We start from the raw sequence: 14447 nt of genomic DNA on the forward strand, positions 1-14447 counted from the left end.
ATAACAACACATGTCTATGGTTAGGAAACATAACCATCTTTGATTAACGAGCTAGTCAAGTATAGGCATACTAGGGACACTTTATTTTGTCTATATATTCACACATGTACTAAGACTCCGGTTAATACAATTCTAGCATGAATAATAAACATTTATCAAGATATAAGGAAATATAAATAACAACTTTATTATTGCCTCTAGGGCATATTTCCTTCACAACGCGCTTCGTTTGAAAGCCTTATATCCATCCATCTTTAGACTGGGCAGCGATGGTACCATAGACGTCACTACCTCATAGGGGTGGTCGTCTTGTGGCCATTGGTTTGTTATTGGTTGTCTTGACGTCTCGGTTGGTCCGTTTGCAGTCATTGGGGAGGTATGTCGGTGGTGGATGAAGTGCTCTATGACAACATGTCAGCTAAGTTTTTTGCCCCTTCATGTTCCATGGTCGACCTTCTCCCAGGGGTGTTCGTGGCGGTGGTGAGGTCTCAACGTTCAATGTTCTTTGTTGACGTTTTGAGGTTTCGTTGCCTTGCATAGTGCCCCGGTCCACTCCTTTAGTTATGGTGGTTGTGGGTGGTCAAGAGGAGGTGCAGGGGTTGTTTCGGTGGAGCATTGCACTTCGGTGTTGCGTCGCTCACTTTCATCGCGACGTGCCCTTGGCGGTTGGATGCCCTTCGCGGCGACTGTGACTCCCCTAGTTCTTCACGATGGGGAGTGATTGGAAGGCAAGTTGGTGACTTGTCCCTTTACGTCTTCTAGGCATCGGATATCTTTCGACTAATTCAACAACACTCACTCTTGCTCTTGTTGTCGAAGTTCTGCAACGAAGACCAAAAAAGTCAACCGGCGCCTTATATTTTGGGAAGAAGGGAGTATGATCTAACGGTGATGCCAAGAACAAAATGTCGTTTGACTGAGCTCCTCTCCGGTTCTCTTTCTCTATTTTCTTGTTGTGTTTCAGGTGCTACGTCTTTGTAACGGTTGTGTTGTGTATGGCTTTTGTCCTTTAAAGAAAATTAGAAAAATGGTTCTGGCTGACTTTTTTTTGAATCGGGCTAACCCCCTTTCCATTACTTAGAATGGAAATACAACCAGTCTGAGGAACAGGGATGAGTTCAAGAACAGGGAGAGGGGGAGAGCGAGTCCAACGCACTACTAGGAAACCCACGGCACCCGCCCGCCATCGCAACGGGCACTATGGGGCGAAAACCTAGTAGCACCAAACAACTAGACCTATTACAACCGAAAGTCCAAAAGCCACAGGATAGTATGACAGCAAAACAACATAAGCCGCCGCTTAAGATAGCAGCCCTCTACCCAGGCAAATAGAGAAAAGAGGCAACGACGCGAGCATGAAGAACTTTGAAAGAGAAACCGCCGGCGACCTAGTCTCCAATCTTGATAGTCGCATCACAGGCTCGCATCAACATCATCGTCCCGTCGCGAATCATCTCCGCCCCTGCCCGGAGCTGCTTGACGTCGTCTCCCGCCTGAAGCCCTGCCCAGTAAAGAAGGAAGGAAACCACCGTAAAAACAATCTCGAAAGGAGATTTAATCATCTTATTCTCAAAGGTAGCACGATTCCGCGCCAGCCAAATGGACCAGGTAACTGCGCCCAAGACCACTGTATAGAAACGTTCGTAATCAGGGATGAAGGAGTAGCACCAAACGAAAAATTGCCAGCAGTTCTTGGGACAGAGATCAGTCCCCAGGGTAACTCCAATAGCTCTCCAAATCACTCTGGCAATAGAGCATTCAAAAAATAAATGCTGGGAGGTTTCAATATGTTGGCAGAAGGAACACACAGGGTTCCCTGGCCATTTTCGATGCCGCATCACCTGCCTAGTTAGGACGACATCTTGCGATAGTTGCCAAAGAAAGATTTGAATTTTGAGGGGGATCTTGGCTTTCCAAATCCACCTATAGTTGCATCCGTTAAGGGGTTTTTCGAGCCATTTATACATGGATTTGGAAGTGTATTTGCCAGATTTGTTCAGGCACCAATACACCGAGTCAGGGGTGTTTGCAAGATTCATATTGCGCACCTGGCTTTGAAGATCACACCACTGATCAGACAAATCAGCGTTCAATCTTCTGCGAAAGAAGCTAGAACAGGTTATGGAATTCAGTTTATCTAGAGTACAATCCTGGTCAACACAAATATCAAACAAGCTTGGAAATTGAGCTTGGAAAGGAGTTAAACCATTAATAGAATCTTTCCACAACCTGGTTAAGTTGCCTGCCCCTACCTGAAGTTTCTTGCCTATCATGTACAGGTCTTTGATTTTCAACAAGTTTTTCCAACAGGGCGAGTCAGAGAAACGAGAACTAACAGTTGCAACAGATTGGTTGCGAATATATCTAGCCCAGACAATATCTTGCCAGATTCCATTCTGGGTATCTAACTTCCACCACCACTTGAGCATCAAGCTAATATTCTGCTTGCGCAAGTCTTTAATACCCAGCCCCCCTTTGTCTTTAGATCTACAGATCCTACTCCCTCTGATCAGGTGATATCTCCTTTTCTTACTACACCCCTGCCAGAAGAATCTCCTTCTATGTTTATCCAATTTTTCCACAAAAGATTTGTTCATCAACCACATAGACATGTGGTAAAGAGAGAGCTGAGTAACAATCGAGTCTAAGAGAGTATGTCTCCCTCCCATAGAGGCAGCATTACCAACCCAGGCATCGAATCTAAGGAGATATTTATCAACAATGAAATCCCAGTCAGAATTTCTCAAGGCCGTGTAGCTCACCGGCATGCCCAGGTACTTAAGAGGGAATTGGCCTATATCACATTTGAAAAGCTCAGCATAAGCCTTGGTTGTCTGGGCATCCCCCCCCCCAACGGTCAATATCTCACTCTTGTGAAAATTAACCTTGAGGCCAGACATCATTTCAAACATGTACAACAGGAGTTTAAGATTAACAGCTTTATCAATATCATGCTCTAGACAGATAATTGTGTCGTCAGTGTATTGAAGTACTGCAACTCCATGTAGAATTAGATCCGAAGCTAACCCAACAATAAGATAATTGTTCTGGGCATTCTTGATCATTTTAGTGAGGCACTCCACAACCATATTGAACAGGAGAATAGGGATCCCCCTGGCGTACCCCTTTGGCACTTTGGAAATAAGGCCCAACACAGTTATTCAACTTGATGCTGACTGTGCCATTGCGCAGAATTTGCTCAACCCAACTACACCATTTGGGATCAAAGCCTCGCATCTTATGACATTCAAGTAGGAAGTCCCAATTGACCTTGTCATATGCTTTCTCAAAATCAAGCTTGAGAATCACCCCGACTCTCTTTTTGACATGGGTGTAGTTAAGAAGTTCATGGAGGGCCAGCACCCCATCCATAATGTTCCTGCCTTTAACAAAGGCATTCTGAGTGGGGCTAATAAGAATGTCAGCGTACCTAGAGACTCTCCTATCCATGACCTTAGTGATCAACTTGTAGGGGCAACGAAGAAGACAGATAGGTCGGAATTGCTGTATACGATCAGCCCCCGAGATTTTAGGGAGTAAGGTAGTGATGCCATAGTTGAGGTGTCGCACATCCAGTGTGCCTTTGTGGAAGCTGTCAAAAAGTCTCATAATATCACCTTTGACAATCTCCCAGCAGCACTGATAAAATTTAGCAGGAATATTATCAGGCCCCGGGGCTCTGTTGATGTCCATGTCAAACAGAGCATCTTTGACCTCAACCTCAGAAAACTCTCTAACTAAATCGGCGTTAATTCTGGCTGAGAGTTTCTCATCCTCTCCCCAAGTGTCAGGATCCAAATGAAATAAGTTGCCAGGAGCAGGGCCAAAAAGATTCTTATAGAAATCAGTAGCATGGGCCAACAGATTATCCGTGCCCTCGATCTCCACCTCCCTGCATTTGAGAGCATGGATCGTATTTTTCCGCTTACGGCCATTGGCTATCTTATGGAAGTAGTCCGTATTGCGGTCCCCTCGAAGCAACCAGCATTCGCAGGATTGCTGAAGCCAGTAGATTTCTTCAGCGACCAACAGCTCATGAAGTTCAAAACAGACATCAGATTTCCTACAATAGAGCTTGGGCGAGAGGGGGCCATCCTCCTCTGCCTCTTCCAACAGCTCAAGCTCGAGTCGTAGGTCTTCTTTACGTCTCTTAGCATGCCCAAATTTATCCGAGCCCCACCCCTTAAAGTAAGATTTAAATCTTTTCAGCTTGATGTTTAAGATGTCAATGGGGTCCGAGGCAGCAACCTTCCTATTCCAGATATTAGTCACTAGGCCGAGGAAACTGTCATCTTTAAGCCAGGATAGATCAAAGCGAAATTCTCGAGACTTAGAGGCGCTCTTTTCTCCCCATCAGGATAAAGAATAAGAGGATTGTGATCAGACAGTTCCCTAACCAATTTTCTCAAAGAGACCAAGGGAAACATTTCTTCCCAGGAGTCAGACATCAATACCCGATCGAGTTTTTCAAGAGTAGGATGGGACTGGTTATTGGACCAGGTGTATTTGCCACCACTCATATAAATTTCTCTAAGCCCCATAGTGTTAATGATAGAATTGAAAAGATCAACAGATTTGGATCTATGCATCTTTTTGTTTTTCTCTCCATTATGTCTCAAAATGTTGAAATCACCCCGACTATATAGGGAACGTTAGTGTTGTGACAGAAAGAGGCTAGCTCCATCAAGAACTCTTCCTTGTGCTCCTCATGAGCAGAACCATAAACCACTAGAAAGCTCCAGATTTTTTTGGTCTTAAGGTCTCTAACATGCATTTGCAGGACATAATCCCCTTTGGTGCATTTGAGCAACTCCAGGTTGCTAATGCGAATACCACAGAGAATGCCCCCACATTTCCCGATAGTAGGGATCCATTCCCAGTGGAACAAGTTGAAGGGGTCAAGTTTTCTAAGGAGTTTAGGAGTAAAGTCCTTCTTCAAGGTTTCTTGTATCCCAAGGAAATCAACGGAATGGTCACTAACGATATCAGAGAGGCAGGTGGCCATTCCCTTCTTGCCCACCCCTCTGCAGTTCCAAATGAGACCACTCATTTGGAATGATTCGTTTGTTTTCTAGTTCTGGTGGCCCTACCAGACAGGGTAGAGCCACCACAAACATCAGCACCATCCTTCTTCTTATTTTGACTCATAGTCACAGGCCTAGGAAGCTTAATGTCTATTTTTTTCTTATTCTTCTTTGCAGATTTGGATTTAATTAACTTATCATTGACAATCTCGTCCTCATCAAGCCAAGTTAAGTTCAGGGGGGTGTCTTTGCCAAGACCATTAACGACAAAAACCTCACCAGCTTGAGGATTTGTATTTTTTTTCAATCAGATGGGCTCTAACTGTCTCTAATTCCCTCAAAATGTTAACACAAGAAAATTCGTTATCAGGGATTAGGACCCCCATCTTGGAAGCACGGCATATTAATTCAGAATCAGCCAGAGCAGCAAAAGCATTATTATTACTGGGATTGGTTTTACCTGTCAGATTCTTGGCATTGACCAGGTTCGCAGCTCTTGCTTCCATATTCATATGCTGTAGGTGGGGGTTGCGCTGGCTGAATCGAAGGTGGAGCTCAGGTGCGAGAGGGGGTGTGGGGATAATCTCCTCGCAATCAGGGTGAGGAAGCTGTACCGTGTAGTCCATAGACACCTTTAGGTCAGGTCCCACATCTCCAACCACCTCAGAAATCTGATCTGAATTAGTAACTGAAGAATTTGCAAAAACAGAAGAGGAACTAGCAGGTAAAACATTCACCTGTAGAGATTGATCAGCAACCACACAATCAACAGGATCATGCTTGCATATGTCGCTCTGAGACAACAAGTACTCATCCTCTTGCTGCATTGTGCCAGCAGCCATTTCCAGGGCCAATCTCTCAATCAGCAAAGGACTGTTAGCCCCACCATTGTCACTTTCAGAAGAAGAACTGTCAGCAGGGATCTGATCCTCATCCTTGAGTGACGGCAAGCAACAAGCTTTGCCACCACGATAGGAGGAGGTATTAGCTTTATCAGTCCTCTCTGAGGACTTTTCATCTCCCCCAGGGGGGGTGTCATTACGTTTGCGTTTAGGAGTACCATTCTTCGGGACAGCGTAATGCGGAACCTGAATCGGTTCTTCCTCACGGATGGTGTTTCTCACCAGTACCTCCTCAACCTCATATTGAAATCGATAAAACCGTCCCCCTAAACATCCTTCAGCTGAAGTAGGCAGCTTATCAACCTGACGACATCCTAGTTTGACACGCACAGAAGAGGGACGATTGAGGGTCGACATATCAATGTCCAGGGTTACCCCCACTAATCCCCCAATGTAAGCAACATTCTTGTCACATCTCTTGTTAGGTGGGATCTTACTAATTTTCACCCAAGCAACTTCTAGCAGACCCTCAGATTCTACATCCTCAGACCAAGGAGTTATACGGACAACTACTCCCAAGGATCTAAGAGGAATGTATTCAACAAACAGAACTTTATCCACCTCTCTTTGGTTAGGAAAGCGCATCACATATTGCTTGGGAGCAATCCAGTGAGCCGAACATCTCCACCCCTGACCAATATAGTTCTCAAACGCATCTACCAGCTGTTTCGTAGTAATTTCCCCCTCAACAATAGTAATGATGACCTTGACTATCCTCTCATTGGACTGGCTGCCAACGGAATAATCATGTATATAATGGAACCCCTGCCCTTTGGCTTGGAACGCACACATCACAGGTATGCACTCCCATGGGAGGAAATCAGTGCAGATCACTGAAAGATGGCCTTTCTTTTTGCATCTGACGCACAGAGCTTGAGGACACTTAGCAGTATAGTGCCCCACATGACTACAGATCTGACAAAGCTCAGAGGAGGAAACAAAATGATCAGGAATACCAGGGGGCTCATGCATCTTGTCAGGAGAGAGAATCTTGTCGTTGTTGCGAGGGTTCGAGCCATCCTCCTCAGCTCCCCATCGATCTTGAGTCAGATCATCCTGCTGCGTACCAGCAGCTTTGTCCCATCGCTCGAAACCAGACTCGTCAGATCCAGACGGAACATTGGAGGAGGAAGCCCCCGTCGCCGTCTTGCGAGTCCAGACATGGCTATCACGGCCATGCACCCGTCCTCCGCCGCCACCTCCGAACCGGCCGCGGCCGCCATAGCCACGGCCTCTCCCCTCGCCCCGGTTGAACCGGCCCGCGCCGTGGCCATGACGACCCGCACCGAACCCCTCTTCTCTCATCTTTGGTGGTTCACGGGGAGAAGAAGGAGCAGATCTAGGTGGGGGAGAAGAAACAACTTGAGCGAAGGATCTGTGGTCTCCATGGATTTTCCCCTCCCACCAACCGAAGGAAGGATGAACCCTCGGTTTCTCCCTCTCAGGCTTATCCCAAAAATGGGTGAGGCATTCTTCCAGATCCAAAGCGGGGGGGGGGGGGGGGGCGCGGAGTAGCGGCGCGTCGATTTATACCAGGAGGAGGAAACGAAACCCTATCCGCGGTCCGCTCATGGCGGTCAGATTCCTTAGTCTCCACGTGTCCCCCGATCCGGAGGGGTGGAGCGGTTTTCTGCCGGGCGACGTCCCAGGATCCCCGGACCGGCCAGGAGAGGGGTACCGAGTCGATTGCCCTGAACCGCCCCCAACACCCCCGCCCCCGCGTGCGAGCACGACGGCTCGCCGCGCACGGCCGCGCCGGCGCCACGACGCTCCGGTGGCCGAACCATAGGATCAGGGGGAGGAAGGCGATCCCAAACCCTAGCAAAGTGACAAGGGAAGGGAATGATGTACCCGATGTCGATCACCTCCTCGATGCGCAGGGAACGGGCGTCCACCGTGCAGCCACGGTCGTCGATAAGAACCAACCGAAGCGCATCCTGACGGAGAAGGAGCTCGCCGACGGCGTAGTTACCACATTCGGCTCCGCCACGAGTTTTTTAGCGCCGCGGTGCGGCCTGCGTACGTACGCCAGCTAGGCTGCGTGCATGGTTTCGGCCGGCCGGCCGGCCGCGTGCTTTGTAAGTTGCAACCTCGTGCACCAGTGCCTGCCTTGGTCAACTGCCGATCGACGCATGCTTCGCTCCATGCATGCCGTCCGTGTAGCTCCAAGCCTCCAACTCCAATCCAAACCAAACCAAACCAAACCAAACCAAAGGCGAATAGGCGATCGTTCTGTAGTTACATTGTTACGTCAGGAGCACGCGGCGCCGGCACGACTTTACCTGCATGCGCACGCCATCGGCCGGCCGGGCGCTATTGTCCTGTCACGTTGTCACGCATGCCGTAGCGCGCGGTGGCATGCCGTAGCGCGCGGTGGCATGCCTACGCCGGCGCGGCCGTTTCGCGCACGGGATGGAGACGTGCGCTGGCCGCACGCCGCAACCGACGGAGGGTCTGAAACTCGCTCACAGCTGCAGCCAGCGGGGGGACATTGCCTGCCAGCCAGAGACTAGCCCGCTGCTGACTGCTGACCGCTCGCTCACCGGTCGCTGCATTCGGTGTCCAAGCCCCGAAGCCACGCTTTCTTCTACTTCTGCCACTACGGCTATACCAGCAGTCCAGCGCGCCGTCGACTTCCATCCACCCGTGGGCTGCCGGCCGGGCCACATGCATGCCTAGGCACGTGTAGACGAAGACGAGGTGTTGGACGAACCAAATTGAACTGACTGACTCGCTCACTTTGGCTCCACTCACACGTAGTACTAGTACGTTTCCTGCTCCACACGGCAACGCTAGCTTGTCCCACTAGCTGATCCATGACTGGTGAGCCATAGTGCACCTCTAGCACGATTTTTAGGTTCCTCATCACTAATATGTGTGCTGTAAATTAGTCTTCCGGTCAATCGCTTTTGTCTTTACTACTCTCTCCATTCCGAATTAATCCAGGCAACCTCTATACAATGCAAATGTAAAATGGACATCGTACAGAGGTTGCACCAACTAATCTGGATCAAAGGCACACGTTTGTGACATCATTCACCTCATTTAGCAGCTTTTTACACTTAACTTGTGTCATAAATTATCCTATTTAATTTTTTTTCTTGTTCTTAGGTGTTTTTTCGTCTTTTTATTGTATAGGCAATTTTTCTTTTCATTTTTGAGTTTTCTCTTGATTTACTTGCACCAAACCAACCGCACCAACCACCTCGTCACTTAACAATCCCATGGCATACCGACCTCCCCTCCCCCCGGGTCCTCCATGCGGTCGTTAATCCCTCCCGCCATCTACCACAGGGTTAAGCTTCACTAGGATCTCGTCGTATCCAGCTCGATGTCGGATCTCCTCCCTGGAGCCTCATTCTCGGCGGTTATCCACACCTCAGCTTCCATCGACCCTCTCCATGTACATCACCACATCGACAACCACCTCCGGTCACCCCCCGCCCCCGCTTCCTCCTACCCCTGCCCTCTCCATCGACACACGCCCATCGCTCCGCTGACTCCCATTGGATGGAGGCCTCGATGTAGGCCTGCATTTGGTACTTGCTTTGGGAGAAATCCCCTATGACTCGTGCGTTAGATGACCACGCCGACACCAATCGGATGCCGCCCACTTTCTTGGGGGTGTGGTCCTTTTGACCTGTACCTGACCCGCTCGATATGGGCCTCTGGCCGAAAGTCCATTGACGACGTCGTCCACAGACGTCGTTTACCTTCTTGAAGACGTCATCCGAGCCCTTTGCTATCATCCATCCACCTTTTCCATTGTGTATTGCGCTGTCCGTGCTGATGCTTGCTCAAGCCGGCGAGCTTCATGCTCTTGGTGTTGTCTCGGTTCATCTTTGCTAAATGATGGCGCAAAATGCTTCCTAACTTGCTAATCGTTTCAATTTCCCGCGGCGGAGCTCTCAGTCAAGGTTTGTGTTCATCTCCTCTCTCTGGACTTGCATTGCTCCAATTCTTCTTGAGCATGTGGTCATGCTATGCTGCTCGTTGATTGGTGGATGCTTTTGTGTTGCACCCCGGGGTTCGAATACGCACGCCGGTGCTATAGTCTATTTGCAAAGTCTTTGTTATTGTGATCCTTGGACGACATCCCAAGTCTACTCACGTCTCTCGTGATGTCCCTTGTATCTGCTAGCTAGGCCATGCTTTGTCATGGGCGCCTATTATTTTTTCTCTTCTTCTATTACCCTTGTTATTGCTTTTTCGGTCTTTGGACCGGCTTTCCACATAAATGCAGTCGACTTGTTCAGATTTTCAATCCGGTTTCCCTTTATATAAATGGATAGTTTTTCTTTGACCTAGATCAAATTCAGGTGGGGAATCCCTCCTCGGTGTCTGTTAAAAAAAATCTTTTTCACTAAAAAGAGATACTGGACATGGGCGAGGGACTAGGCCTACATGCAGCCGTGGTCCACCTCTACGGGTCTTCTCCTCCTTCGCAAGTCCTGAATTAGTCCACCTTGACGCGCCAAACTAATCAATCCTCGTCCATCAAAGCCACCGCTTTCCGCAGCAATAGCGAAGCGAGCGCGTCGTCCCGCTCCGCTCCTCTCCGCGGCTGCCGCCTCGCCACGCCACCTCCATGAGGAGCAGCAGCAGCAGCAACAGCGCCGGCTCGGCGCCCAGGAGGAGGCCGATGAGCGACCTCATCGGCGCCAGCGACGACCTCTCCCGCTACTCCGTCGCCACCACCACGGTCTCGTCCGACCGTTCGTCCGGCAGCGGGCGCGGCGCCGCCGCCTTCCTCGACGCCTTCCGCTCCTGCTTCGCCCCCTCGGACGCGCGCTCGCCGGAGACCTCCCTCTCCGACGTCGACTTCGACGCCTCCCACCAGCGTACGTCGTTCGCGCACGCCTTCCCTGAACTTTTTCTCCAGTGGCTCCTGTGTGTGCCCTTCTGATCCAAAACGCCACTTTTCATCATCTTCTAATCTCGTTGTGTGATAGTAGTATATTGTTCGTCAACCATTCCTGGTCAACGCGTCCTTCAGCTTTGTACTCAATTGAACTGCGACTTCTAGGATCTTTGCAGAGCACTGTTTTGTGTACTAACGCTAGGAAAGAGTCCCCCTCGTACAGTCGCATGTACGGCAATACGAATAAAATATGCATTCTCCTCTTGAGCCTTAGTTTAATCAGAGGTGTGTGACACTCTCTCCATTAGTTTGTACTTTTCTAATACTACGAATTACATGCACTCCCTCCTATTTATATTAATTCTCGCTGATTTAGCACAGTACTAAATCAGCGACCATAACCCATCTTGGCCAAAATGTTCTTATCGTTTGCTAATCCCTTCTCTGATTTTCGCAAAGTAAGAAAACACCATCGAAAAGTATCATTTGCTAACAAGGCCTCACGTCACTGATGACAGCCTCTTGAGTGACACTTGAATTCGTTATGGTATATCCTGGAATGGAATGGATACTGTTCAATTCATCAGACTATGCAAATAACACTTTGCTTACAAGAATCATCGGTTAGGTTCTCTGTAAACTTCAGATGTGACGGTTCTTTCTTATGAATCTACAGACTCGCAGTCGCTGAGCTCTCAAGGTTCTACCAGCGGGAGCACTTTCGAGAGCAGGAGATCAGCTAGGGGGCTGTATGGCTCCACCCTCAGGAACTCTTCAGAAAGGGAGGTACCCGGCGATAGGAAGTTCACCTTGCCAGAGATCCAGAAAGCAACAAAGAACTTCTCGCCCAACATCAAGATTGGGCAGGGTGGTTCTGGGACAGTGTACAAGGGTCAGCTCAGCGATGGCACCCTCGTCGCCGTCAAACGGGCCAAGAAGGTTTGCAAGGGCTTACTTCTTATGATCGGTTCTCATAGCTTGGTGACTGTTACATAACATGGCACAGTTTGTTTCCTTTTCTTTCCAGAATATGTATGACAAGCATATGGGCCACGAGTTCCGGAACGAGATAGAGATGCTGCGATGCATCGAGCACCTGAATCTGGTTAGGTTCCATGGGTTCCTTGAGTTTGGTGGTGAGCAGTTGATCATTGTGGAGTATGTTCCCAATGGCAATCTTCGGGAGCACCTTGAAGGTAACAATCGTAGGATCCTGCCCGTTGCTCCTATGTGTATGATGCCATGGTTTTTGCTAATTCCATCTTACCGAGTTTAGACGTATGCAGGTCTGAACGGAAAAGTCCTGGAGTTCTCCGTGAGGTTGGAAATCGCGATCGATGTGGCCCACGCTATTACGTATCTTCACACCTACTCTGGTAATGCAGAGTAATTATTAATGTTTCCTTGCATTTTGGTTTCAAGTTTGTCAAGTTGTTTGGACGATTTTTGTTCTTATTTTGGTTGTTTTCTTCTTGAATCTGAAAGGTTCGGCAAATATGTTGGCACACCGGGTGGCCAATATTTATTTGTGCTCGGAAAAAAAGCCCGGAAAAGAAATTAAAGAAAGATCATTAAGAATTTAATTCAGCAGTTCCTTGTTTTAGCTCAGATACGTTGATACTGCAGAATCCTTCTGGGAAAAACAGAGTACTACTGTATCTGTTGGCTGCTTTTGCTTAGCTTCAGATAGAAGATAAGCTGAAATGGTGAAACCCATGTTGAATATTTCTGGAACTAACAACCAAGCCTAGGATAATTCCTAGTACCAATAGGAAATAAGCCTATATGTAAACTGGGATTCGACTCTCGAAACCAAATTTAGACTAGAACTGTAATTGGTGATGGAAGAGGACCATAGTTTTTATGTCAAATATCTCAGTTCAAACAGGGGAAAATATGATTCGTTGCAGTATTAAGACCTGACCATATATTTCTCCCATGCAGATCAGCCGGTCATCCACAGGGACATCAAATCCTCAAACATTCTTCTCACAAACAACTGCCGAGCTAAGGTTGCTGACTTTGGATTTGCGAAACTGGCTCCAACTGACGCTACACATGTCTCTACTCAAGTCAAAGGAACAGCTGGGTACCTTGATCCAGAGTATCTAAGAACATACCAGCTCACTGAGAAGAGTGATGTCTACTCCTTTGGAGTGTTGCTAGTGGAGTTGGTTACTGGGAGGCGCCCGATCGAACCTAAGAGGGCGATCGTCGAACGTGTCACAGCAAAATGGGTTAGTTTGTGCCATTCTTATATTATCTTTCTACCTTTAATGGTTTTCAATATCAAATGAAATACTCCCTCCGATCTAGCTTTAATGGTTACTAAAGCTGCGTCAATTAATTTGGATCGGAGGGAGTATGTAAAATAATTCATAAAGATCGACAACTGATCCATATATCTGGTTTTGCTAATTAAGTTTGCTCCATTTATGGTCGGCACAGGCAATGGAAAAATTCTCAAAGGGCGATGCGATATTAACACTGGATCCAAATCTAGAAGTGAACGACGCGACCAACCTGGCAATTGAGAAGATGTACGAGCTGGCCCTGCAATGCCTAGCTCCCAAGAAGAGGAGCCGGCCGAGCATGAGGCGATGCGCAGAGATCCTGTGGAGTATACGTAAAGATTACAGGGAGTTGGCTCAACCAACCTCCTCTTGAACCAAGGCAGCTCCTGTGGAGCAATCAAGAAAGCAAAATGCAACAACATGCCAGTTTGCCTCACTTCAATTAAAAGCATGGAGGTATGGATGAACCGATCGCTGAGCTACGGTCTGCGAAGCTGTGAATGGGACCTGTGGCCTTCCTAGAAATTGTGTGCTTATTAGGTATCAGCTAGGAAGAGTTACATTGAAGTTTCTCCTACACAGCAGTACACGTAGAATAGTCGCCATAGCAAGCACAAGCAATTTCAAACATGACTTGAATATACGATGGTGTCTGTATGTTATAGAAGAAGGATGATTTCTGAGGAGAGCATGCATTTCCCATGTATTTGATGCGTTCTCCTGTATATGATGAACAAAATTCAACAGCAGTGGTATATCTTACTTTTTGGGTGCTTGTGTGCGTCATTGTCAATGTTTGACATAGTATAGAAAATTACAGATGAAGAAAACTACAGAGCTGCAAGGAAAATACCGCGGAAGAAATTACAGATGTATATTCGTATTCAAATCTGTTTGTGTTCGCTCATGTGTGTGATGGTGCATCTTGCTCCACTAGATAAAATAGCAAAACCCCATGTCTCCATCTCTCTGCCTTCTCTGAGCTACTTGACATGGCTTCCTTTCGACTCGAGGAAACGGTACAACCTTTGCCGACGTCGTTGACTCCATGCAGGGTTGGATGCTTCAGATGGGGAACTTTCTAGAGCGAGCTGAGTTTGTTCTGAGCGGGCTCTCTCATGTGTCACCTGTGTTGCAAACCGCTCCTACACCGCGCCCCATGGTTGTGCCTGATGTCAACCTTGAGTGGAGATGGGCTTCATGGACGTTTCTCTCCTCGTGCTGGGGTCAGATCGTCGTTATCTGCCTCTGAGGGTTCGTGCATCAATGTGGTTGCGGCTCCGATGCTACAGATGATGCCCGAGCTTCTGGAGCTGTGTGGGGAATCCACTCTGCATCTGTCCGTCGAGCAACTGAAGGTGGACCC

The 14447-nt window shown here is 48.1% G+C and overlaps 1 protein-coding gene across 1 annotated transcript; it reads left to right on the top strand.

The window, feature by feature from the left end:
• The first annotated feature begins 10386 nt into the window (after nt 1–10386).
• On the top strand, nt 10387–13738 carry LOC123093524 (calmodulin-binding receptor-like cytoplasmic kinase 2). Its single transcript, XM_044515507.1, has 6 exons — nt 10387–10767; nt 11464–11726; nt 11815–11983; nt 12074–12163; nt 12732–13024; nt 13236–13738. The coding sequence occupies exons 1-6, from the start codon at nt 10515–10517 to the stop codon at nt 13452–13454; spliced, it is 1287 nt and encodes a 428-aa protein (XP_044371442.1). The 5' UTR covers nt 10387–10514; the 3' UTR covers nt 13455–13738.
• The last annotated feature ends 709 nt before the right edge of the window (nt 13739–14447 follow it).

The sequence above is a fragment of the Triticum aestivum genome, chromosome 4B (genome assembly GCF_018294505.1).
Source record: "Triticum aestivum cultivar Chinese Spring chromosome 4B, IWGSC CS RefSeq v2.1, whole genome shotgun sequence".
Lineage (NCBI taxonomy): Eukaryota > Viridiplantae > Streptophyta > Magnoliopsida > Poales > Poaceae > Triticum > Triticum aestivum.

What these genes read in the sequence shown, in the direction of transcription:
- LOC123093524 (XM_044515507.1), top strand. Translation starts at nt 10,515, where the DNA reads ATGAGGAGCAGCAGCAGCAGCAACAGCGCCGGCTCGGCGCCCAGGAGG. An exon ending in CTTCGACGCCTCCCACCAGC is followed by an intron (nt 10,768 to 11,463) that starts GTACGTCGTTCG and finishes ATGAATCTACAG; the next exon opens with ACTCGCAGTCGCTGAGCTCT. An exon ending in AACGTGTCACAGCAAAATGG is followed by an intron (nt 13,025 to 13,235) that starts GTTAGTTTGTGC and finishes TGGTCGGCACAG; the next exon opens with GCAATGGAAAAATTCTCAAA.